Below are 26005 nucleotides of genomic sequence, written 5' to 3'. Positions count from 1 at the left end.
TAACAACATGAAGCAATAATTAACTCAGCAGAGTGAACAACCACAGGACCAGTGGTTCATAACAGCTGATGTGTGGACCACTGCCAGTCTTATAAGAAAATTTAAACTGGTCCACTGAACAATGATAATGAAAAACACAAGTGTTTTAAAACAGAGCAACTGAGTTATAATGTTGTACTATGTAATGTAAAACCTTAATATTGTACAAAGAGGTACATAAAATTGTGGGATCAGAATTAGCTCAACTCCACTTAAATCTGAGAGTCGCGTAAAACCTAGACATCCAAGAAACTTATTGGGATCAAATGTCACACCAAAAATACTAGAAAAAAAAGCAAAATACCTACTTTAATAAATTTAGAACATCGGCTCATTTGCAATGAGTGTTAATAGCATTTATGAACATTCCTAGTTTTGTGCTAATTGGAACTTGTTTCATCGTCAATCACACCCTAAGGTCTTCAAATTCATACACAACTTCCACATAACAAGCTACAACAATTGTATTGAGCCAAGACAGAAAACTTGTTAACTTTAAAATCCTAGTTTACCAGCTTGTCAGGGATGCTACTTTTATTGTGACCTCTTTTATTTGGGGGTAAGTTATTCTATATAAACACAGTCTTCACTTTGCAAATGAAGGTATTGTTGCTTAACGTGTGTGTGTGTTTTCTTATAGCAAAGGCACATCGGACTATCTGCTGCGCCTACCGAGGGGAATCGAGCCCCTGATTTTAGCGTTGTAAATCTGTAGACTTACCGTTGTACTAGCGGGGTCTGCTGCTTAACAATCTCGTTTTAAAATTATTTCTTACAGAGGGGGTTTTTATATGAATTTTCCAGCAATAAATTCGTCTAAAATGGTATTGCACTGTCATATACTGAGGAATTCCAAATGAACTACATATACAGATACCAAACAAGTCGTTTGAAGGATGTAATGGCTTTCATCTGTAGCAACACGCCATTAAATTAGAATACGTAAGTGTAATTAACCTTCTTGTGTATTCTATTTTAGATTTACTGCCAGTTTGTTTGTTTTTGGAATTTCGCACAAAGCTACTCGAGGGCTATCTGTGCTATCCGTCCCTAATTTAGCAGTGCAAGACTAGAGGGAAGGCAGCTAGTCATCACCGCCAACTCTTGGGCTACTCTTTTACCAACGAAAAGTGGGATTAACCGTAACATTATAACGCCCCCACGGCTGGGAGGGCGAGCATGTTTGGCGCGAACCCGCGACCCTCAGATTACGAAGCGCACGTCTTAACGCGCTAGGCCATTTACTGCCAGAAGTACCTCATTTATTTTTCTCTACTATTTAAAATACTCATCATTAAAAAGTCAGTAAGAAAGAAATCAGTGAAATGAATAAACATATGTATCTACAGCACGATTACACCAACTAGTTCTAGTGAAATAGAATATAGCTTGTTTCTCATATGTTGTATCCAGGGGCGTAGATTTTTTACACCCGATGAGGGGGGGGGGATAATTTTTGCAACCAATTATGTGGACTGTTCAATTTGCAAATTGGTAATCTCTGATTACGTGAACCTGAAAGCTGTAAACATGCAGTCACAGAGTAATCTTGTTGCCACGATACTTGCATGTATACTTAGGCCTACTGACTGATACTTGAACTATCGCTTAGATCGAAAAGTTGCCTTCCCTCTAGTCTTACACTGCTAAATTAGGGACGGCTAGCACAGATAGCCCTCGAGTAGCTTTGTGCGAAATTCCCAAAACAAACAAAATTTCGGCTACTGAAAAAGCCTACATCTAGGCCTAATTACGTAATTCGATTCGTAAGAACACGAGAACAAACACACAATTTGTAGGCCAGTTATGCAATAAAACAATTCAACAGACCAAACTGTAGGGAGGGGCATGATTGTATGCACCATACCCCCCCACACCTAAAATGAAGGGGGAATGTATCCCCCAGGATCTACGCCCCTGGTTGTATCCATTTTCAGTGTTACTGATTTATATTATCGAAAAAATTAAATATATTGATAAAATTATAATCTCCACCAATTATGCCTTTATTACAGCCATAAAATATTCTGATCAAACTTGCCAATGTTTGAAAAAAGAACATTTAATTCGACTTTGCTCTCTTTGAAGATACGTAGTAGAATTTTAATTAACCCTAGATATTTGATTTTGTATGCATCTAAATTTTAACAACTTACACTTACTACTGGTTAAATTCATGCTTTAAGCGACCCAAATTGCGTTTCGCAAGACTATTTTCGGGGGATTGTTTGTAATTAAGCACAAAACTACAGAAAGAGCTATTTGTGCTCTGCCCACTATAAGTATCTCAACCAATTTTTTAACAGACATATAGCTGCACCATTTTGGATCCGGAAAGATCACAAATATATTGCGATAGCAGGATATTTCAAAGCATATACAGAAATCAACTCTTAGCTTTGTGTGTGTGTGTGTGTGAAGAGGTGCGGTTATCACTACTTGAAATATTTGAAAGGCAAGACTAGCAAAATTATTACACAATGGATTACACGCACTATAAAGACGCATTTGGAAAGACTTTGAAGTATTAAATTTACAATACATTTTCTAATCTTATTCTGAATCATGAAGGCTTATTTGAAAATTAACAAATTACACTTAGTAATTTTAAGTCTTCTTACTTTGAAATGTAAACAAGTAAAACAGAAGCAGTATTTTCTAGCTATTTAGAAATGTATAAAAAATAATGTGATAACTAATAAAAGTGTGTTTATCCGCTATAAATATATCTTTCAAAACCATCCTTGTTAAGATCTTACCATTCTCTGTAATATATTTCAATTTGTACTTTAAAGACACTATCCTATACACAAACGTGAAAAAAAATTCTTCTCAACATAAAAAACACGTAATTTGCAACTTTATTTCACTATCAGTCAAGTTATAATGGGTCTAATACGACGGGCAACAACTTCTTTCTCTATATATCTACTAGATCTATAAATAACTGAATTTTAGAAATTGCCTACTTAGTCTAGTAGGCAATATAAATTTTCCTTGGATATAACGAGTATGGTAAAGAGCCCACAATCTGCGATAAAATCACGTTAGTTGCAGATGTTTTTTCTTCAGTGGACAATCAAAGATGAAAACCAGAGATGTAAAAAAATAGCATTTCTCACCCTTGTTTCCTACAATTTACTGCTCTTTCATATATGGACTGTATGATTTTAAAATGCATGGGTGAAACATATCTTTACACTTATAATCTCATCAATTGCACTTTGTTTCAAACAAAGTGCATTTAACTGAAAAGGTTACTAGTTTTAACTCATTAGAAAAAAGGAATTTAATTTTTTTTTGTGAAAAGAAACTATCAACAAGTTAAAGATTGTATTTAAAGACTTAGCTGAAATGATTTCTGTATTGTTTACTGCATCCTTGTTCTCTTCTTGGTATAAACTACACATCTGTAGTATGTTTTTGGCTATTTGTATTTCAAGTGCTTAAATTTTCTATCCACAATAAATGACCACAAAACAAAGAAAACAAAATTATGTACAATATTTTATTTATATATCCATTACACATATATAAATACTTATTACAATGAAAAATACAGTAATTTTGTTTTTACATTCAGTTTCATAATTCAAATTTAAACTTTCCTTTTAAACATTAAAAAAAAACCTTGAAACATTTTTTTCTCAATACAGAGCACAGAATCATTTGGACTAGGATCAGTAAGAAGCAAAAATCTGTAGATCATACCAGTACCTACCTGATTTATTTGTGTTTTAAAGCAGGAGTGAAACGGACAAGGAAGTTTGGGCGGATCTGAAGAGATAATTCACCTTTGCCCGCTAAAAAAAAATGATTGCCACTTATTAAACTAGAAAAAATTTACATAACCCTCCATTAATACATTAAAAGCTACCTATTCTAAACATACGTTGAATACCTAGAAGCAAGAGAGACTGCAAAAAAACATATCATATTTACTCCATTAAGATTAATTTATAGCACATAAACTGTTTGGTTGTATGTTGCAGTATTTTTTGCATAATTTACATATTACAAAATAAAGTGAATTTGTAATCACAGTAAAGTAAGGTAGAGGTTAGTATTACCAAATTTACAGCTTTTCACCTGGTTTGTTTCTTATTGAATAACAAGGAGTCTCCTGTCCTGACAGATTTATTTGCTGTCAACTCTTCAAAAATTTTATTTCATAAAAAAAAGAAATGTTAAACTGCTGTTGATGATAGAATTTCATCTAACACCTTATATGTTATTTTTTAGGTACGAGTTGAAATTTTAAATGATTTCTGCAATATCGGCAGTTTTACTGTGAACACCTTCAAGCTGTTCCTCAGATACTAATTATTTTGGTAAAAAACACAACAAAAAACAAGGTCCTATTGTTATTTAAATTAACTGCAGAGTTACCAGATACACTAGGAATAAATTTGTAACTGTTATTGAAAAATGTACAAATTACAAAAATGCTATCAGCACTGATAAAAAGAATATTTAATTACCTTTTCACTTAGGCGACAGACATACAAAACTTGGCAAAATTCTATTTATAAATTTCAGAGTATCTGATTAAATTTTGGGATAAATGCAACACAATGTCAATGCAGCTATAGAATTACATTTAAAATTGAATTTTATTTAGTCAATACTTCTAAATATACTTCAATCATTTTGTAGTAAAGCTACTTAAAAATAAAGTGAATATATATTATCACTGTTATATCAAAACTGTGTTAAAAAAAACTGAATTCAGAAGACAATAATTTTGAAACTGAAAGTTGGTTGGATCTGGGTGGGAGTTTTGTGGACACCAAGTATTTAGTGTTTTCATTTTTTCTTCACAGATTTTAAAAAACGAGTGACTAGTATTTGTTTATAATATAGTGGGTTTTCTAAGTACCCTAAAATGTTACAACCCAAAATGTGTTTGTTATGTATAGTGTGATTGGTTTCAAGATTGCATTAAAGAATAAAGTTAGAACACTGTATTAGACATGATAATTTTTATCTAGTTTATTTATTAATAAGCACAAAAAAGTAAATTATTAGTTACACAGATGTAGAAGGAAACAACATTCTATTAATTATAAATTTTATTTTCATATTAACCTAAGTAGTTGAGTATAAAAAGTCACTGGAAAATTTATGTGGCAAATATTTATTTTGGGAAATAAATTACCAATGACATTGGTGAACTGTCACAGCAAATAATCATTTCTTCAAGTCTCTCTATAGCCACTGTATTCAGTATTTCTTTCACACAATTGCTGTAGGTCAACCCTGTCTGCTAATGACTTACACAGGTATAGACAGAACATGTTTTTCTGCAGAAAATACTTGAATGGAGTCACCTCACACAAGTTAGACATTATGTTGTGCAAGAATCCAAACAAGTCAATACAGAATAAAATCTTCCATTTTATTCATTGATTTCTTTAATTTATATTCTGTTTGAAACCCCACATCCACTTAAGGCAAACTGCTTTGTAAACTGGAAGTAGCTTAATTGAAAGTACATATGTTTGATCCATTAAAAAATCAGATGAGTTAGAAAGGTATTTGTACTCAAGTTATGCCTATGAAATGACAATGTCACTCTGATCTAGATTCTGTGAAATCAGAGTGCAGAGTGAAAAATAAAAAAATATTTTTATTCGTTATATACTTTGCATATTGCATCACATCTTGGGCCTCTAAAATGCATATCTACAGTTTTTCAGTGTGTGGTATTTATTATGAACTGTCATTATATCAACAGTGCAGGGTAAAATGAACAGTTGAAAGCTACTCTGACATCAAATAAATAATACCATGCTGAATGGTGCTACGTAACAGGGTTAACTCTTTACCTGGCAAAGTTTTAGTGTCTTACATTCAAAATTTTATTAAACTGTTAGTATAGCATATATTTGTTAACAATCCATATTTTTAATAGTATACAAGTTTTACCTTCCTAATTTTACAAAGATATATTTTTGGGGTCCTGTTCCAGCATGTATGTCCAAAACTCAATTTTATAGATTCAGAGACACGTAATTTTGAAACTAGTATTTTCCCTAGTACGGCACACAAAACATTTTTTTCTAGGCATCTTGGTTTTTTTTTTTATTATTATTAAACCACTCTTTGAAAGAGTAAGAAATTATACATAAATTATTATTGCTAAAAAAACCATAATTTGTATAGCCTTCAATATTTTTGGTTAAAACGCTATCAAAAGAAAACCAAACCCTTCCTGCCATATTCTCTGTTCATTGTTTTCTCTAACATTTAATTATATATTACATATAATTAATAAAAAGTCAAGGTTTTCATGTATCAAACAAAGTATTGCATAATACTATATGCTGAACAGATAATAATCAATTTCACTTAAACTACACGTAATATTCCAGTGAGAAACTTGCAACTAGCTTGAACAAATTTGTAGCAGCTTTTATCACATAGTTAGAAAGCCAGAAAAACTGAGCTAGGAGAAATTGTCTACTTTTTGCATTATTTTGTTATTATTCTATGTTCTTTGGTGCATTATTTAATTAAACAAAAATTATTTGGTGCACTATTGGAATTAGTATAAAAGAGTAGGCTTAAATGTCCTCAACAATTGATGGCAAGAAAAGAAGACTGTGTAATACTTTACTACTTCTTTCATGTTCATTCTTTATTTATTGTTATAAAATTTGGGTTCTTAATTTTAGATCAGCTAAAATAAATAATAATAATGTTTCATGAGGTGCAAGGAAGGCATGCAAGTAGCATGTGTCCCAAGTGACTTACAACTTATAATAATGTAGATAATAATTCCATATACTTCAAAGGGCAATCAAAATGATAATAAAACGAAATAATAACAAATAGGCTTAGAAGCTAAAGATAAATGAATGTAATTCGAAGTCATTTATATATATAAAAAAGTTTATTTAGATTTACTTTGATATTTTTTGGCAGTTGTGATGTTGATCAAATTTACCAATCCCATTTTGAGTTAAGGTAAAGAATATTAAAGATGAAATACAAATAAGTAAAAAATGTAACAACCTAGGTACTTTTAAAAGTGGACCTTTTTTCTTCATGGGAAAATTAGAAATAAATTATAAAAGTGTTACTACAAAAACAAATGTTTGAAATGTATTTAGGAGGTTCTTAAGGATTACACAAAGGAAATTCACACTGAAGAGATAGTACAAGCTATAAAAAAGTTTTCCTTTTCAGATTATACTATGAATATTCTGTGAACGATATACAATTCACAAATTACAATTATCTTAACAGTATAGTTATTTAAATTGTATTAACCTTATCATGCATCACACACAAAAAATATCAAAACACTGTAAGCTTATCAAAACTTTTCTATACACAAAACACTATTCTTACTACAAACAATGCATACACTGTACCCTCAAAATAGACAGCAAAGTCACTATAATCTCAACAGAGATTATCTGGGTAATATTTTCTATATAAACTACCCACAAAATGTTATGATATTACAAACCACACTTAGATATTTTTACTATATACTACTATATATTATTTTCACTACAAGTATTCTAGGCATTGACATCTCACTACTAACTACCCATGCATTATTTTTACTATAGTCAGCCAATCTAAACACTGTAATCCCAAATTAACAGCATAGTCATTGTCTCACCACAAACTAGTTACATTTTATTTTTACTACAAAGTATTCTCAAAATGTAATCTTACCACAAACCATCTAACATTATTTTCACTTAGGCACTTACTACACATTTATCTACCATTTTTATTATACTCTATCCAAGCACTGTTGTAATTATTAATTATTCAAAAGTAATTTCTGGATAAATTACCCAAACACTACTTTCACTCATAAATTATGATCACACAGGCTATTCAGCACAATTCTCACTGCACAAATTGCCAATAATTCTCTCTGACATTTAAAACATTATTTAAAACCGACAGAAAGCCAAAGTTTTGATGTATCAAAGGAAGAATTACATTATACTGTTTTCTCTAAAGGATTCTCAATGTTGATTTCAATTCCAATTTTAGACCTGTGGGAAATGCATTGGCAAACTAAGTTCTTAGAGATCATGCAACATACTTAGAAAGTCAGAAAAACTGCAATAGTTATGAGACATTGATTGCTTTTGGCATTTTATTATCATGTGTGTTTTAGTGCATTATTTAATTAAATAAAAACATTAGTGCAGTAGTACTATTAGTATAAAAATTAGTAGGGTTAACCTCTTCAAAAAGGACTTCAGTAGTTTTCAGGAATCTATTATGTACAGTAATTTATCTCAGACAAGTCTCAGATATATTTTGTTATGTTTGTTACATATTATGATTTCAAATACCAGGAAATTTTAATTTTAAAGGTAAATGAACTTTGACATGTATCATATTTACAGTATTTGGTAACAAGATTGATACACACAATTTTCTTTAACACAAATATATTTTAATATACAAACAATAATGCTATTTAGAATAATGGTTATTACAAATATTGGTTTATATAGAAGTTTTACAAAAACTCACAAACTCAACTAAGTCTTTTATCTGGTCTAGACCTGAAAATTTTATTGATGGTTCAGGTCCACAATGAAAAAATTAATTAATTACTTAATATTGTTATACCTTACTTAAGCTAGCTAGCTTGGTTGGCCTCATGCTGCTTATAAGCTGCCTTTTTTAATTGACGAAGATATTTAATGTCCAAAATTAATTCACAGAAGTTGAACGTTTGTAATGTTCAAAATCTATAAATGTTATTGGTAAAATTCTGTAGTTTTCCAACTAATAAGCATTAATCATAATTATAGCTTCTGAGCTTATATAACATATATCAATTGTAGCTAAACAACATAAAACTGTCTCTTGGACTGTCAGTTTATATATTTATTAGGCAAGATTTTTGATTGTTCAACAACATTTGAAGATACACTAATATTTTCACAAAAACATTTTGTTGATTCTTGCTCTTGAAAATCTTCTACAAGTTTGAAAGCAGGTGGCAATTACACAATACACATTCAACAATATACGTTACATGCACCAAACTGTAACAAATATAGGTATTAAAGTAAATGTATAACAATACATATGGTAACTCTGAGATTTCTTAACATATACTCAGGAAAACTAGTAAGATTTTATTAAAGATTACACACACACACACACACACACACACACACACAAAGAACAGCATTATTTTAATTAAGTCTTTCTACAGAAAAGATGGTATATATTTATTTTCATTGTATTCTGAATGGCTGTAGTGCAGGGTAATCTTCATTTTAAGTACAAAAATACTTTTTTTTTCCATCTCATCATAACCTTTAGAATGTTCTAAATGAACTTCAAAGTTTTTTAGATTTCATTTTTCTCTAGCACATCACTAACTGTACATATTACCATAAACACACAGTGCAATGAAATGTTTAAAATTAAGAGACAGAAAAATATACATACCTTTTAATTTATTGCAAAATGTCTTACCAAACATTTTTTTGATATTTGCAATCTCAGATCTTTTCCTTTTCCAACCTACTTAATTTTTAATGTTTTACTTTCCTTTCCTGTTCTTTATTGTTTGTTATTCATATCAACATAAGTCAAACAACACTTCTGTGGCATATCACAGTATCTCTGAGAGATGCACAGGCCTTAAGATTGGGGGGGGGGGTAATGTTTGAGATGTGTAAAAAATGTTTAAGCCTTTCAACTATCCATTTCAAAACACAAATATCAGATAATAAATTAAGATATAAAAATAAATATTAAATACAGTTTAACTGTCTTTATAACTGTGATAAATTTAAATAAGAAATAACTGCTATCATGGATAAAGCATTCAGCAATACTACTACAATTACATTTACTCAATGACAACAACTATTGTTGGATTGTTGTGTAAAATAAGCTCTTATAATGACTATATACATGTTTTTCAAGTAATTATATGGGACTCGTAAAGCTCAAGGAATAATATAGAAAGTGGGTGTGGCACCTGTAAGGGGATAGAAAAATTTCTCTAGTTCCAACAGAATTCATCCTGCTCAAGGAATATTATAGAAAGTGGGTGTGGCACCTTTTGAAAAACAAACAAACTACGAATCAAATAACACAAAACTTCAAATTACATTATAATGTTAATTTCACTGACATAACACAAAACTTCAAATTACATTATAATGCTGATAGTAAAGTTTTAAATTAAATTTTGAATGCAACTCAGTGACTTATGTAGAAGGGATTTTAAATGGATACCCAACAACAAAAGGATTAAAATGTTGTTAATGGTTAAAAGCACAGGAAAAAAACAAACAAAAAAGTGGGTAGCAAATTTCTTGTTTTTGTATGTGTATTTTTTATTTATTATAATAAAAGAACTCAAGATGTAAATATTAGGAACATTGTAGGTTATATAAGGTAAAATAAGGAATAAAAACAATAATTTTTCAAGAGATTTCATTTCAATACTGTAATATGAGCTGCATATTTGACACATAATGTATAACTTGTATGGTATGAATCTCAGTTAGACATGGCACAAAGGGCAATAAAACAATATAATTTAACTGTTTCTGCATAAAAAAGTTTAACACTTTTTTGAGGATAAAGAAATGTAGTTTCATGTCACAATTTAAAGTTTTTGTTTTTTTAAAGGAGGAAATTAGACTTATTTCAATTTGTTTTTAGTGATTATGAGGTGGGTCAAATTGACTAATCTTTCATAGATTCATAATAAAGTTTGGGTGGAGAAAATAACAGTTGAAATAAAAAGTTTTACTTCAAAACAATATTTGAAATTTATTTAGGAGGTTTTAAAGATAAAGACTACTGAAAAGAAATTTAAGATTCTTGAGAAGAATAAAAGCATTTTAAATTTTGGTGTGGAAATCACTTTGCACTTGGATAAGTCTAAAAATAAACTATATATAAGAATTATAATGTTTAATAACAGTCTACTGTTATTAAAAAGATACATATAGTGTATTAAGAATTACAATATGAGAACTGTAAGGATTACAAAAACAGTCTACTTGATCGACCTCATAATTACAAAGCTAAAATAATTTTCAACAATGATTTTATTATGCAAGAAACAACAGCAGGTCTTTTTAATAAAATGAAAACTTAGAAAAAACTCAAAATATTCTGATCTCTAAAGATATATTATTAACCTTAATTCACAGAATTCCACAAGGTGCAATGTATAGTAAGGTTACCTTTTGTTTCCTGCACTGATCCAGGTGCTTCTTTCTTGCTATGATCTTCAAGAGATATATAACTAGGTAAACTGGGAAGTTTGCTTGGGGGATGAATTCCTTCATCCTCTGTTTCTTTAACAGAGTTTTTACTTTCTGAAATACTATAGAAATACAGATAAAACAATCATTTTATCATTAATTTCATATGTTACATATTGCAACCAAATATTCAGCAAGTATGACAAACTTCTGTAACATTAATAGTTAAAATTAGAGAAGATGAAAAAAATCAAAGTACTATATAAAAAACTGCACATACCCTAATTCAATAATTGATTTGTGCTAGGTGTTTGATAAGTTGTTACTTTTTATCCCACTTAAACACAGATAACTTTTCTTTCAATAGTGAAAATATATTTTCAGTAATTAAGCCCAATTTTCAAGAATGAGTTTTTATCCCTGGTGTTCTGACAGACTCACTGACTAAATTCATTAACTCTTCAAAGTCAAGACGTATTGTTGTAACAAAATACAACACTAGAATTACCTTTCTTGACAATGCTTTATCTCTTTCTCGACTTGGATTAGCATGGGCATTTCTTCTTTTTGAGGTATGGATGGCCAAGTACTCTTCACGTTTGATTTCACTGGATGAGAAAGAAGGCAACTGCTACCTTTAAGGCACTGTCCAGTCTTCTTAAACTCAGGACAAGATAGTATATGCTGCTTTTTACACTGACAAGTTTAAAATAATTTAATTTCTTTTTTAGTAACTTTTCCATGATATCATTTTACCACAGTTATTCAACCAATAATTTAATTATTTATTATTCTAACTGAATCAACAAAAAATTATTAAAACACAGACAGGTTTCAGTACTGTCAAACAAGTAAGTAAATGTACAGATAAATTTAATATGTTCTATCTGTCACATATGCTGGATTCAAAGGAAATTACACAGCAAACTATATTTCACACTAACATATGATTTTCTATGTCCATTAACCCTATCAACATGAGTTTTCTAGTCAGGAGTCAAAGGGCAGGTCATAACATTTGGTATTACACTGCATATTCTAATTAAAAATTTGAGAATTATACATCAGTTGACATCTTAAAAGTAAATATTAAAAAAAATCCTAAGTATCAAATTTTGTACGTCACATGATATGTTGAATGCAACTTTGATTCAAATTAGATGTCTGTGATGTTCAAATACAAAGTTGATAGTTTCTTATGGATCAGAAACGTAAATTACCAAAACTTGTGTAATATACTGTAACTGTAAATGTGAGTATATTCTACAAAATACTGGTCCATGAGAACAGAGCCAAGACAGGTCACTTTGTAAATGCCAGTTTTATACTGTTGGATATGGTAACATGAGTACGTGTTTGCTGCACCGTTACAATTTTTGTAATGTTAAGAAGACATAGCTGAAAGGTCAATAGAATAAAAATATTAAATAGATATGGATATATGGTGTTACGAGATTTAACCTGTCTAGACTAAACACTTTTGAGTATTTTATACTTTGTAATCATTATCAATATACTTTTTAATTGTTTGTTAGTTACAAACAGAGATACAATAGTGAAAATAACACATAATATATAAAATTGTTTTCTACAAAAAGGTTTAATAATTATCTGGAGGATTTCAAGATTTTGCATGTGAAATATGACAATTTTCTGATGCATAAAAGTATTTTTAATCTTAAAAGCAAAATTACTTTACATGCTGGAGAGTCAACACTTGAAAATATAAGATGCACAAGGAAATGTAAACTTAATTCTTTCAACACAGATATCCTTTGCTATGCATGACAGAAAGTTTTAGTGTCTCATATTTAAAATTTTATTAAACTACTCTGTGTTTATGTTATAGAAATTAGTATAGCATAAAATTTTAGCTAGCAATCCATATTTTACTAGTATGTAAATTCCTAATTCTACAAGTCCAATATGATTTACTACTTATAATGGCATGAATAATAGTTAGATCTTGTTCAGAGAAAATAAAACAATAAATTTTAATTATAAATAGATAGATGTATACAGTCACAAACTTAAAGTTACTTCAGAAAAATGAATGTAGTTTCATGTTACAATCTGAAGTCAATTTAGAAAGGAGGAAAGGCTAATCTAGATTTATTTTGATTTTTGGGGGGTTGCAGAGTTGGTCAAATTGACCAATTCTGTTTTGGGTTACGATAGACAAAAGAACAGATAAAATATTAAGCTGTAGCAAAACAACAAAACAAAAATGTTTGAAATGTATTTAGGAGGTATCAGGGATTATACAAAGGAAATTTGGAATTTTTGAAAAGAGAAAAAGTATCTTTAATCTAAACACGAAAATTACTTTGCACAGACTCAATACATTCTAGAACAAATCTTTATTTTATTTAAAATATTTCTCTTAAAAAAAAGGTTTTTCTATGTGAAAGATTTATTATGATTACATAATGACTGCCAAATTTTGTGAAGATATACACACTACTTTGAAAGTAAGTATTATTTCTATAAAGATTTTAAATTAGTACAATGGGGTCACATGGTCAGTCAAATTGCTTGAGCCAGTTTTGAAAGAGTTAATAAAAACAATCTGTTATTTTGTGTACACAAGCCTTGTTTATTGACACAAAATCTGCCAAACATCATGAAGGTATGCAATTCTGTACTAAAAGTTATGGTATAAAAACTACAACAAGTACAAACTGGTTATAAGGAAAGTCCCTGGGAGTGAGTTAAAACTCAGTTTTGCTCTTTCACCATTTTTAAGATGTAATAGTACACTCAACAGAAATTTATTCTTTCTTTTTTTAAGTTTATAAACCTTAATGCATTTTCTTTCTAGTTTACACAAGATACATACATACATACAGTCACGTGAAAAAGTTAGGACACCCTATAAAAACCTATTGCTCTCTAAGAGAAACATCAAGGCCAGGCTGAAGTTTGCCAGAGAGAATATAGACAAAGACCTGAACTTTTGGAATGATGTCCTTTGGACAGATGAGTCCAAAACTGAATTATTTGGACACCAGAACAGAGGACATGTTTGGCGTAAACCAAATACAGCATTCCAGGAAAAGAACCTCATACCAACTGTGAAGCATGGAGGTGAAAGTGTCATGGTTTGGGGCTGCTTTGCTGCAGTAGGACCTGGACAGCTCACAATCACAGAATCCACCATGAATTCTACTGTGTATCAAAGGGTGCTTGAGGAACATGCAAGTCCATCTGTAATAAAATTAAAGCTGAAGCGGAACTAGACCCTGCAACACGCCAATGACCCAAAACATACCAGTAAATCTACCAAAGACTGGCTAAAAACTAAGAAATGGAGAGTCCTGGAATGGCCGAGCCAAAGCCCAGATCTTAATCCCACTAAGATGCTGTGGGGGTGACTGGTAATGGGCTGTACATGCAAGAAACCCTTCAAACATCTCACAGCTGAAAGAATTCTGCATTGAAGAGTGGGGCAAACTTTCTTCAGACCGATGTCAGAGACTGGTAGATGGCTACAAGAAGCATCTCACTGCAGTTATTTTAGCCAAAGGGTGTAACACTAGCTATTAGGGAGTAGGGTGTCCTAACTTTTTCCTCAGTTAAAATATGTATTTTTATAGAATTACATTTACAGAAGATCTTGAAAAGTCTTTTCTTCAGTTTTAATTGTTTAGTTATATTCCTGTAATCTCTCAGTATTGTTAAAATTGAGATTAAATATCTATATATCCAAAAATGTTAGAAAAATACACAGGCTTTCATAAGGTGCCCTAACTTTTTCACATGACTGTATATATTTGTAGTACAGATCTTTAAATTGTTTTCTTGACAACTCTGTACAAGGATTCTGGACATGAGGTACTCAAAGGAAGGAGGGGAATAAAAGAATTCCCTAAAATTGTTCAAAATAAGACTCTTCAATCTTACCTGATCTCTGGCTGGACAGTAACCTTTCAAGAAGTCTCTACAAATCTCAGCATTTGGGTTGACATTTACATGGCGGTATGGGCACTTGTCATGATTACAACGGCCTTGAAGAAAGAAAGAACATACAGACATTTTATCTGGAGAGATTTGATGGGAAAATAGGCAGTCCACAACCTTACACGTTCCTCGCAAAAACCTGCAAGATGAAGGAATAATAATATTTCAAGGTGAATGAGCAATTTTATAGGATTCACTGAAAGTAATATAAAACAGTCATGCTTTATACAAATTTTTAATAAAAAGCTATTGGAAATATGACAGTAAATGATGGGGAAAAATGTGATTTTGCTGCAAGTTTAAGATTTGTTTGTTTGTTTTGAATTTCAAGCACAACTACACAAGGGCTATCTGCAATAGCCATCCCTAATTTAGCAGTGTAAGACTAGAGGAAAGGCAGCTAGTCATCACCACCCATTGCCAACTCTTGGGCTACTCTTTTACCAATGAATAATAGGATTGATTGTTACCTATAATGTCCCCACAGCTGAAAAGGTGAGCATGTTTGGTGTGACGGAGAATCGAACCTGCAACCCTCAGATTATGAGTAGAGCAAGTTTAAGAAATGGATATGACAAAATAGTGAGAACACAATGGTGAATGGTATCGTTAAAGTGATAAATCTGATATTGGCTGTAAAACTGTAGAGTAATATGTCTAGTTAAGCTTATGATAACAAAATTGTGTCTGACAAATACTCTAGCTCAATAGATGAAAACTTGCACAAAGTCAGAACATTCTATTCAATATATTCTTAACAAATTCAACACTAAAATTTTATACAATTTTTGCCCTATGCATTCGAGTGAATCAGAGCATGCATGTCACAATCTTTTTAAGAGTTAAATTCAAAACTTAATTAACAACTTTACTATCAAATTGTTGCAAAAAAGTGCATTAAATGTAATTTACAATTCAACTTCTTATATTATCTGTTTTAATTTCTTAATTTCAAAACAAAATATCAAAATAAATTCTTAATCTCCATTTCTTTGTCTTGTGTATGGCATCAGGTTCTCTGAATCCTCCTTTATATATTTTATTTATATGGGCTTCACAGCATCAAACAAAGCAAAACCATAAACTACAGACAATGGAAGATCAAAGTACAAAATCTGGGACTCCTACCTTTTGATCTTTTATGCTATCATTACATTTGTCAAATCACACACACACACACACACACAAAAAAAACTCTTTTCATCTTATTACACCCTTAGGGCTGTGTTCTAAACCAGCTGAACTTATCTGATGAGAATGTTTATAACCAGTAGATAATAATTATTGTAATGTACAAGAATCTTGCATTATTCACTCCTTGGCAGTCAGAGTCAGTAGTTAAAAAAAACCAACAACAACAACAAAAAAAAACAAAACATTGAGACATTGCACCAAGTACTAATGAAATATAAAATACAGTTTAGGTTGTGAGATAAATTATGGTAGTTTCCAGACATTTTATTTCGGTGTCTGATATATTTCTTTGTTTGTAAAAATGCATATTTGAAAGTTTACTGAATTATTTTTGGACATATGAAAAAGAAAGAAAAAGTATAATAACTAAAACACAGCATGAGTGCAATTGGTCTAACACTTAAATAAAAGTAACCTTTGTTTTACCAATTTTTACTTATAATGTAAATTTTAAACAAAATTAACTACAATGGAAAAATTGAAAAATTACTAGGTTAGATCATAAAACTCAAATTCAGAAATTGCACAAAATCAGTTCATGCACAGCTCTGTGACTATAATTTGATTATTTGTTTATACCTAGCTATCCTTTACTATGATTTATTGCTTTTCCCTAATGAGAAAGTGTATAAGTAACAAACTAAAACAAAACAGATATAAACAAGTCAGAAGCTGAGGCTGTTACAATAAATAATAGTATCTGTTTAAAATCTGAATTCATTCTAGAAAAAATTTATTAATTTTATTTTATATTTTTCATTACTCAGTACAATAATGACTTTGCTCAATAAGTATTAGGGTAGAAAAAATAAGAGAAAGTATATTTTTATGGAGAGCTTTTGATATTAATCTGGAAGTCCTAAAGGTTAGGCAACAATAAGATGAAAAGAAGTTTTTTTATTTTCAGGATGAAAAGCATCTTTCTTTCATTTGACTGAGTAATAGCTTCATAAAGTCTCGGATAAATTTTTAGTAAGACACTTTATTCAATGCTATGATTTTTCTGGGTAAAACAGATTTGTAATTTTTACTAAGAGTTGTAAATTTTATAAGATACACCTAGCACAATCAGTTATAGTATGTACAGTTTCATGGTTACATAGTGGTAAGTGAAATCACAAAGCCCTTATGCATAGAGTAAATGAAATCATAAAGCCCTTATGCATAGAGTTAATAAAACCGAGTATAATAAGGTATGCTAATCATAAACTAACATTCATACTTATTAATACTGATTTTCATTGACTGTAATATTAAAAATCCTTTACAGAAATACTTAAAACTCAAGAAATAAGTGAAATCAGAAGATTGGTGACATAATTCTTGAGAAAAACATAAAACAAGACATGATAAATATTACTGTGGAATTTACTAAATGTAAAAATGTGTTTACAATTTCTGAAAGTAGCACCTACCTGGTACACACAGCTACTTTTTCAGGATCATGAATGTATGGACAAGTATTTCTTTTGTGACACTTGCCAAAGCGATTGAAAAACATACAATACTGGTTTGTCTTTCTTTTAGTCTTCTTTTGAGAAGCTTCCAACACACATTTAATACTACGAGATACTGCCTGACTATTAACAGAAAAATAAAGAGAAGCTATATTCCCAAACTTACAAAACATATTCATATTTGATACAACCAAAACATTTTTGAGAAATAATAACATCAGTATTATTTCTATAAATATAGTTCATCACTGCAATGTTATTAATAGTATGTCATAAAACTAAAATGTATTATCTGTCTTAACTTTTCAATCCCCAAAGTTCAGCTATTTGAGTAACCAAGCAATTGCAAAATATTTAATTTTTTTCTTAAAAACACACACAAATGAAAGACTTTGTGTGTGATTTTTTTATTAACAGAATAACTGATATAAGTGTCTTACAGTACTTTTTACCATGTACTATATACCAGTATACCTGGCAAAAGTTCTGGCTTCACAGAACCCTGTTTTAGTAAGAACACCAGGTTTAGTCTGAACATATGTGGCCCTACCAAGGTCAATTCTTTTCAGTACACTGCTACTGCTCTCCTTTGTCCATGCTGAAATTTAAAAAAATAAGTTCATATGGTGACATAAATATTTGTTTTTTTTTAAAAAAACTTTGTTTGGGAGTGAAAACAAAAATACCTTTTTTGAAACTTAGGGTAAAAAATCTTGCATAAAAAAATCAAATGTAGTATTTATGTTCCACTCCAACACAACTCAAACACTCACTTATATAACAGTTTATTAACATACAGATAAGATTCTTTAAATCCTTTTATCAGCAAAGTATAATTGAAAGAAAAATGATATGGAAGAACATGAAAAATAAAATACTTATATAACTACATATTATATGATTTTTAAGTTTTAATAAGCAATTTTTAAAAACATGCCAAGTTAAAAAGTTAACAGTCCAAACATTCTACTTTACAATGTTTTTTCTTATTATTATTCAAAACACAAAAATTACTAATCTAAATGTAAAATTAAAGCACAAAAACATTTAGCAATGGCAAACAGGAAAGTAAAAGAAGTAGCTTCCAGAAAGTTGAAATTTAAACCTTAATGAATTAATACAGTGTTTAAGAATCAAGCTTTTTTTTTCAATATGACTAATGCTGAATTCTTATGCTTAAATGGTTGTAGTCCCCACCAATGAGGACACACTAAACTGGAAATGACCATATTGCAGGACTTCAGAGAAATTTGAATTTTTACTTTTTGAAAACAGATTCTTAACTAGCAAAATAATAAATTTACAATTCTACAGATTCATGTTTTTTTTCTTTATTTACCTTTACAAACACAATGCCTTAATAACAGAGAATATCAATTTTATTTTTCAATGTACCTTTATCTTCTGAATTCATGTTTGAGATTTTTTGCAAGGTTCTACCACTGGGATCCATTTGATACCTAACTCCCCTCACAATCACCACCTGCACCTGTGGCTTGGAGTGTTTTCCTCCTAATAACAAGTCCAAAATACACTGATCTTTTAAGATTTGTTATCTATGTCTTATAAATATATCTTATCTTACAAACAAAAACAAGCATCTTAAACTAAAAATCTGTAAACAAAACACATACACATCTGAGTACTTAAAATTAAATGGAGGAATTAAATGATTAATCAATTAACTATAAGCAGCAGTAAACCTATTAGTTATGAAACAAATTTAACATCATAAAAATGATTGAATGTACAATCAACTGGTTGCTCAAAAATAATCACTTAATTAAAATTACAGTTTCTAATTATTAACAGTTTTTGATTATTCTAATTATTAAAGTAATCAATATTGCCATTATATATGTTGTTGAGTGCAAAGCTACACAAGTATGGGGGTAAGGAAGAACCAACTGATCAGACAGCATTAGGTTTGATTCCCATTGCCACTCAGCTTGTTTGCCCTGTATTTGTTGTAACAAAGCTACTAAAGCTACATGTCAATATCACTTATTTTGACCTGATGGCTGTGAGAAGGGCAACTAATTTGCACTGCCCACTTACAGAGATAAATAAAGTGTAAATGTGCTGTTTCTTAACATTGCATTATATTTCTAAAAAGCTGAGGTACCTGTTCTTTAGCTGGGTTACGAAACTTTAAAAAAAATGTCTGAGTGGAGGCTATGATAAACAACACAAAGCTCCTAATTTTAATGTAATTTATATATAACAGTATTCATTATTACCTCACCAAACATTTTGTGCAGGCTTTAATGATTCAATACATACTTAAAACATGGTATACAGTGTGTGAGGTGGTCAGGGTAACTTTGTAGGAAGACATACGAGCCAAAGTAGTGGTAGCAAGGGTGCTATCTGTTACCTGATTAGAACACCCACCTCTTAATGTCCTTCCATTGTGTTTTACACATGAATAATCAGTTGACCATCACTGGCTGCAGAAATGTATATTAGGCCAAAGTTGAAAGATCACAGCTTAAAATTGGAAGTAAGTATAACTCAATAGATGGAGTACATACTTCAGCTGAGTTTATGTATTACTGCAATAGTGGTGACCATTTGTTTTTTATTTTTTAAATACTGCAATTCTCTGTGAAGAGACATGCATGATGTTTATATGTCCTTTCACCACACTGCATGTTGGTTATAAAAAGTTTAATAAACATTTTTTTGTTTTGGTATAAGGATGTGCTGCCACTTATGGATGAAGCTAATGTTAGCTTGTGTTAAATATAATAAATGCACAATAACAGCAGTGGTGGAGGGTGGAGAAGATATGAATCCCCCCATCATTCCAAACTATGATTAGACAAAGTGTTTAGGGTTGGTAGTAGAAGGGAGAGTTTCTAGCCAGAGAGGCAAAACTGCAAAATGAAGGAAAAAATCTGCTCCAGAGCAGCAGCATCTGGAATAAAATATTCAGACCTACAGAGGAAGATATTCACACCTTCTACATAGGTAGAACTCCATCACCTTATTCTCAAATGAGTGGGATTATGCACATACAAAAAGATTCCTCTATGATCCAACATCCCAGCAGCTAGGATTTGGGATGTGTTAAGGACTCACATGTTCCATTGGAAAAAAAAAGGGGGAAAGAAGTGCGCTGAAGAGTCTGAAGGAATGTATCACTGAAAAGTGTAGCAGGTGAACATGTAAACCTATTCTGAACAGCAGACTGTTCACAAACCCAGTAATTTAAGCAACATTATAAATGGGCAGCAATCTCATTCTGCTTTACTCATGTTAGTCCATGAGTGTATGGTCCAGTATGAACATATACCAAGAAGAAGAACTTGCAAATGGTCTTGTGCAGCATTCCATCTCAACAGTAAGTGTGATAGACTTCACAGGTCTCATGGTGCAGATCGTGGATATTAATATACCTGTACAAGCACTACTCACCATACAGTGCAATCCATAACTTGTGAAGGAGGTCCCTGATAAAACAAAAATAACTCATTGACTCAGAGTTGTATCAACCAGAGAATGGCTACAAGGTGAAGACAATATCCAGCTACACAAGAAACAGCCAAGGAGTATAAGTAACATGACACCAAAGTATGGGGAGTGGTCTACATGCCGGCCGAGATTATCTCCTCCAAAAAAAAACAATGGTAAATGTCGGATATACAAGATTGTTTACCTTAATAGCTATTTTTCAGTTTATTTAGTGATTTTATATTCAATGATTATTTAGGTTTCATAACAAAAGTGTCATAGGTTAATTATTTTAAAAGTAATAGTTAAAAGTTTGTTATGTAACTGTATGAAACATGTTGTGTATGCAATTTGACTGCTGTTACTAGGGCTTTAGTAATATTGTTGATATCATCTTACTTGAAGCTTCTAATTTTCTCAAGATATGCATGGTACTGTTGCTACTAAGGTGCTAGATAGTTCTAGATTATTCTGTCACTTATTATAAATGTGTCCAAATAGAAAAAGGCAAGTTAACTGAGAAATAATTAGATAAATGTAGACTGTATGATGGACAGTTTCGCCATGGTGGAAGATTTTTGAAGTTAGGAAAGAAGAAGTAAGAAAGTTAATTCAAAAAGCATTAAGTTAAAGTTAGCTTAGCTGAAATGGGCAATATTTTAAGATGAGCTTCACAGTTTAACAGAGATAAGGAGAATAAATTTGTCTTGTCCAAGGGTGATAATAAGAAATTGAACCCACCTGTAAGGATGTTAATGAAAAGGAGACAATTAGTTAAAGTTCAGGAAACAGATGTAGTTATCCATGGCATAACGTACTTGAATTTATTACAGATCATATAGAGAGAAAATTTGTTTTGTCAACTATATTCTACTGGGACTGAATCAGCCTCTGTCGACTTTTGACAAGAAAAGAGAGTTATTTAAGAGTTTTAGATACAACTGTGACATCCTACAATATAAAAAAATTCTGTACAGACATTTGACTTGTTTTAAATATATTATTTTTAAATAAGTGGATTATTTGCTGTCCATTTATTGTTTGAATTTATTGCCAACAAGTTGCAGACACTTACTGTAAAGATTACAATTCATATACAAAAACTCTGACAGTAATAAGCATAAACGATACGATATGATACTGGGAGGTGATGGATCAGATGGGACAATACACAGAAAAATTGGCATGATTCATGAGAAAGGGAGAAATACACACACTACTGATAACCTGATGAACCCAGTTGATGAGAAGGATAAGATAATATCATAAGAAATGTACAGACTCCAATGGATAAGCAAACAGGAGCAAGAAGGATACTGTGCATAACACAACACTTAAAAAAAATATAAAAATTGCAGTCTGGACATACAAGACAATCCAGATAAAAGTGGGATTATGAACTGTACAAGAAAGGAAGGGAAATAACTGGAGAGAAAAATACATAGCAAATTAAAAGGGAAATGACAGGGCTGCCCAAAAGCCGATGATGGTTGAAGAAGAAGACTTATATTAATCAATCATGTAAAACAGGTATCCGAGGAAAGGGAACAAGAGTAATGGGGGGAATCAGTGCCAGAATATTCTCCACTTATGATGATGCACAGATATGTATGAAGAATGGAACAGAGTGAGAAAACAGTGATGCTACACGTGGATATTCGTGAACTCTTTGCAAGTGAAGACAAAAGCTACATGTGAAGCCAGAGTGTGGGAATAGGGGATGAAGCACCATTAAGCAAGGGTGCTAGAGGAAAAACAAGGAAAGAGGGAGAGGTAATATGGTTCCTGGAGAAAGGACAGAAACCACAGTTGAGCCAGCTAGAAAGAAGCCACAAAAGAACCTGACACAGAGTGAACTGGATGAGAGATATTACTCAGTGTAATAAACACAACCAATGTCAAAGGATGTGAAACTGAAAACCAAAACAGAGGAAGCTAGGTACAAAATCATGCACTAAGTCTTAATTCTGTTGTGTCAAATCAAAACATTCTGTTTTCAATTGCACAGAGGAAGTCAGCTGCAACAGAAGGGTATGTTATACTCCTAGGAATTGACTGAGGGATGTCACATGTTAATTTGCATGTTTAAATGCAACTAAAGCATGTGGAATTCAGTTGGACTTAAAGGCTAGTGGTGTGTGAAAATTTATATGCTAGAGGACAGTAAATAAAAAACACCAGTAACTGCATCAGAATCGCTGCATTATAATCTCAGTTAATCCAAAATATTGTATTATGTGGGGAGTCTGTTCTTTTGTGCAAAAAATGATGAACACATAATTACAGTGTTACACAGCTAACTGGTATACCATTACAGTAAAAATGAAAAATTACTGGTGAATATGGACAAGTTAAATATTGTTACTTATTAACACAGTAATACTGTGTTACCTGAATATACTTGGCAATTTTATTCTTAATCATTATAACAGTCAAATGTTTTATTTTACAAAATAAATTGATATCAGTTTATGTTGTTTTACTTTAAATATAAGCTCCATGAATAATGTAAAAAAAATATTAGTTTTTACTTCATGTATTTGTTTACCTAATACATAACTATTCATTTCCTTTGGTAAATTACACAGCACTTGGGTCGCTATGTAGTTATAAATTTAACCATTAAGGCCCAATTATTATAGTAACCACATTTATAAACATGTAAAACAATACTGACATGAATACAATAACAAATCTGGAAAAGTATTCATAGAACTGTTAGGACAGGTGATTGATAAGTGAATAATTTGTCATTGTTTCTAAATGTTAAACAGTACCATAATGTGAACTGCATGTTTGTGAAGCGACTTGAAACTTATATGGAATGAATAATAGTTAGACATGGTTCAAATGGCAATAAAAGTAAAATTTAAGTATAAATAGATGTATATTGTTTCAAACTTTAGGCTGTTTAGAATAAACAATTGTGGTTTTCTGTTACAATTTGCAGTCAGTTGTTTTACTAATAAAATAGGGGTAATTTATAATTATTTCCTTATTTTGAATAGTGGTCATGGTGTCAGTCAGTTCACTCGACGTAATAGAGAGTTAGGATAGAGAAGAGAAAAGATAAAATAGTTTTTCTGAAAAAACAAAATAATGTTTTGACCTGAAGACGACCTTGGAAGGTCGAAACATTGTTCTCTGCTTATCAATAAAAGTGTTAATACCCATACCAACCGTTCTGAGATACATTTTTATTTCAAGTGGGTTTCTTGTCATCAAGAATAAAGCATTTTATATTTATTTAGGGGGTTTTAGGGGTTGCACAAGGACATATTTGAAAATTTCAAGATGAAAAAAGTTTCATCTTATGAAAATTTGCACTCATAAAGGGAAATAAAATACAGTGTAAATTGTAAATAAAGGTTTTCATTGACACTGAAGTGTTTTTCTCCCTTTATTAAATGCTACATATGGGACCTTCAAAAAAAAAAAAAAAGAGACCCCAGGACCTTTCACTGTGGAACTAGTAAGAACCCCAGAAACAATAACTCAGTAGTCAAATCTCTGTAACAAAAGCTGACAAGTTAGAATAAAATGTACATACAATGGATAAATGAAGTAATCTAAGTTCAAAGCAGACTACTAGATTTGTAAAACAATAGTTTGTTCAAAATATCTATGATTTATTATAAATATTAATATACACAGAACACTATTCACTAAACATATTCTTCCTAACTTGAAACAGCAGTCAAACAACTAACATTTATTACTTTTTTAGAGCAAAAAATTTTTGTGGTTTTGTAATCTGCACTACAGAATTGATTTTGCAATTAAAAAACATTAATAATGGTATTACCTAATTAACAGTATGTATAAACATGTAAATACATATTCTCAGGAATCAATAATAACGTTTGCATGAAAAAAACAACAACAAAAGAAAACACTGTCTGAAAAACTTAACAGGTTGTACCTCTAGAATCTGATATTTATTTGACTCTTTTGTTACAAATCATAAGTTAAAGGCCATGTCATCGTATTTATTGATTTGCAAACAAAATATTATTGAAATACTGTTTTATGAATTTATGTCAATAAGTTAGGAATTAAATTGTAGATTATAATTCAAATTTTAATATTATATACGAGTTAATTTCTTAATTTAAAAGAAATATTAAAAGAACTTGCCTAAATATACATTTTAGTGAGTCACCTGGTATGTTGAATACAACACTGTTTAAAATTAGATGTTTGTGATGGCAAAATACTAAGTCTATAATTTCATACAAATTAGGAACTCAAATTAACAAGCTAAGATATAATACAAGAATTTCATCTATTTCTTTTTTGAAAATGGTCCCTTATATACTCTTACTTCATTCAATATATGATATAAGTTTTATGCATTAACTGTGATAAAAGAAATCAATAGCACACAAACATTTAAAGTTGTTAACCAATCCAAAGATACAGCAATTAATAATTTCATTAAAGCCTATAATAAACTTTATTCTACACAAAATTCTTATGTAGATTTAACATTTCTTTATACTATTCCCCAACTACATAAATCTCCAATTAAATTTAAGATTTATATCCAGTTCAATAAGAACAATTATCAAACAACTGGCTATATTATTACATAAATTATTCAATATTTTACTTGATAAAATAAAAAAATGTAAGTGTCAATAATAAAAAACATACTTTTTGGGTTATAAA

The 26005-nt window shown here is 30.7% G+C and overlaps 1 protein-coding gene across 12 annotated transcripts in view; it reads right to left on the bottom strand.

Moving 5' to 3' along the window:
• Positions 1 to 3533: 3533 nt before the first annotated feature.
• Positions 3534 to 26005, bottom strand: part of LOC143240860 (uncharacterized) — a 71812-nt gene continuing 49340 nt past the window's right edge. For all 12 annotated transcript variants that reach the window (XM_076484051.1, XM_076484062.1, XM_076484049.1 and 9 more), the window contains 7 exons: positions 19274 to 19390; positions 18353 to 18476; positions 17837 to 18001; positions 15171 to 15366; positions 11776 to 11963; positions 11247 to 11389; positions 3534 to 3842 (listed from right to left, as the gene is read on the bottom strand). In XM_076484051.1, the coding sequence (XP_076340166.1) occupies positions 3766 to 3842; positions 11247 to 11389; positions 11776 to 11963; positions 15171 to 15366; positions 17837 to 18001; positions 18353 to 18476; positions 19274 to 19390 (1010 nt within the window). In that variant the 3' untranslated portion in view covers positions 3534 to 3765. The remainder of the gene's footprint in view (positions 3843 to 11246; positions 11390 to 11775; positions 11964 to 15170; positions 15367 to 17836; positions 18002 to 18352; positions 18477 to 19273; positions 19391 to 26005) is intronic.

This window comes from Tachypleus tridentatus, chromosome 13, assembly GCF_004210375.1.
Source record: "Tachypleus tridentatus isolate NWPU-2018 chromosome 13, ASM421037v1, whole genome shotgun sequence".
Classification (NCBI taxonomy): Eukaryota; Metazoa; Arthropoda; class Merostomata; order Xiphosura; family Limulidae; genus Tachypleus; species Tachypleus tridentatus.
This window is presented reverse-complemented; position numbering and strand designations above follow the sequence as displayed.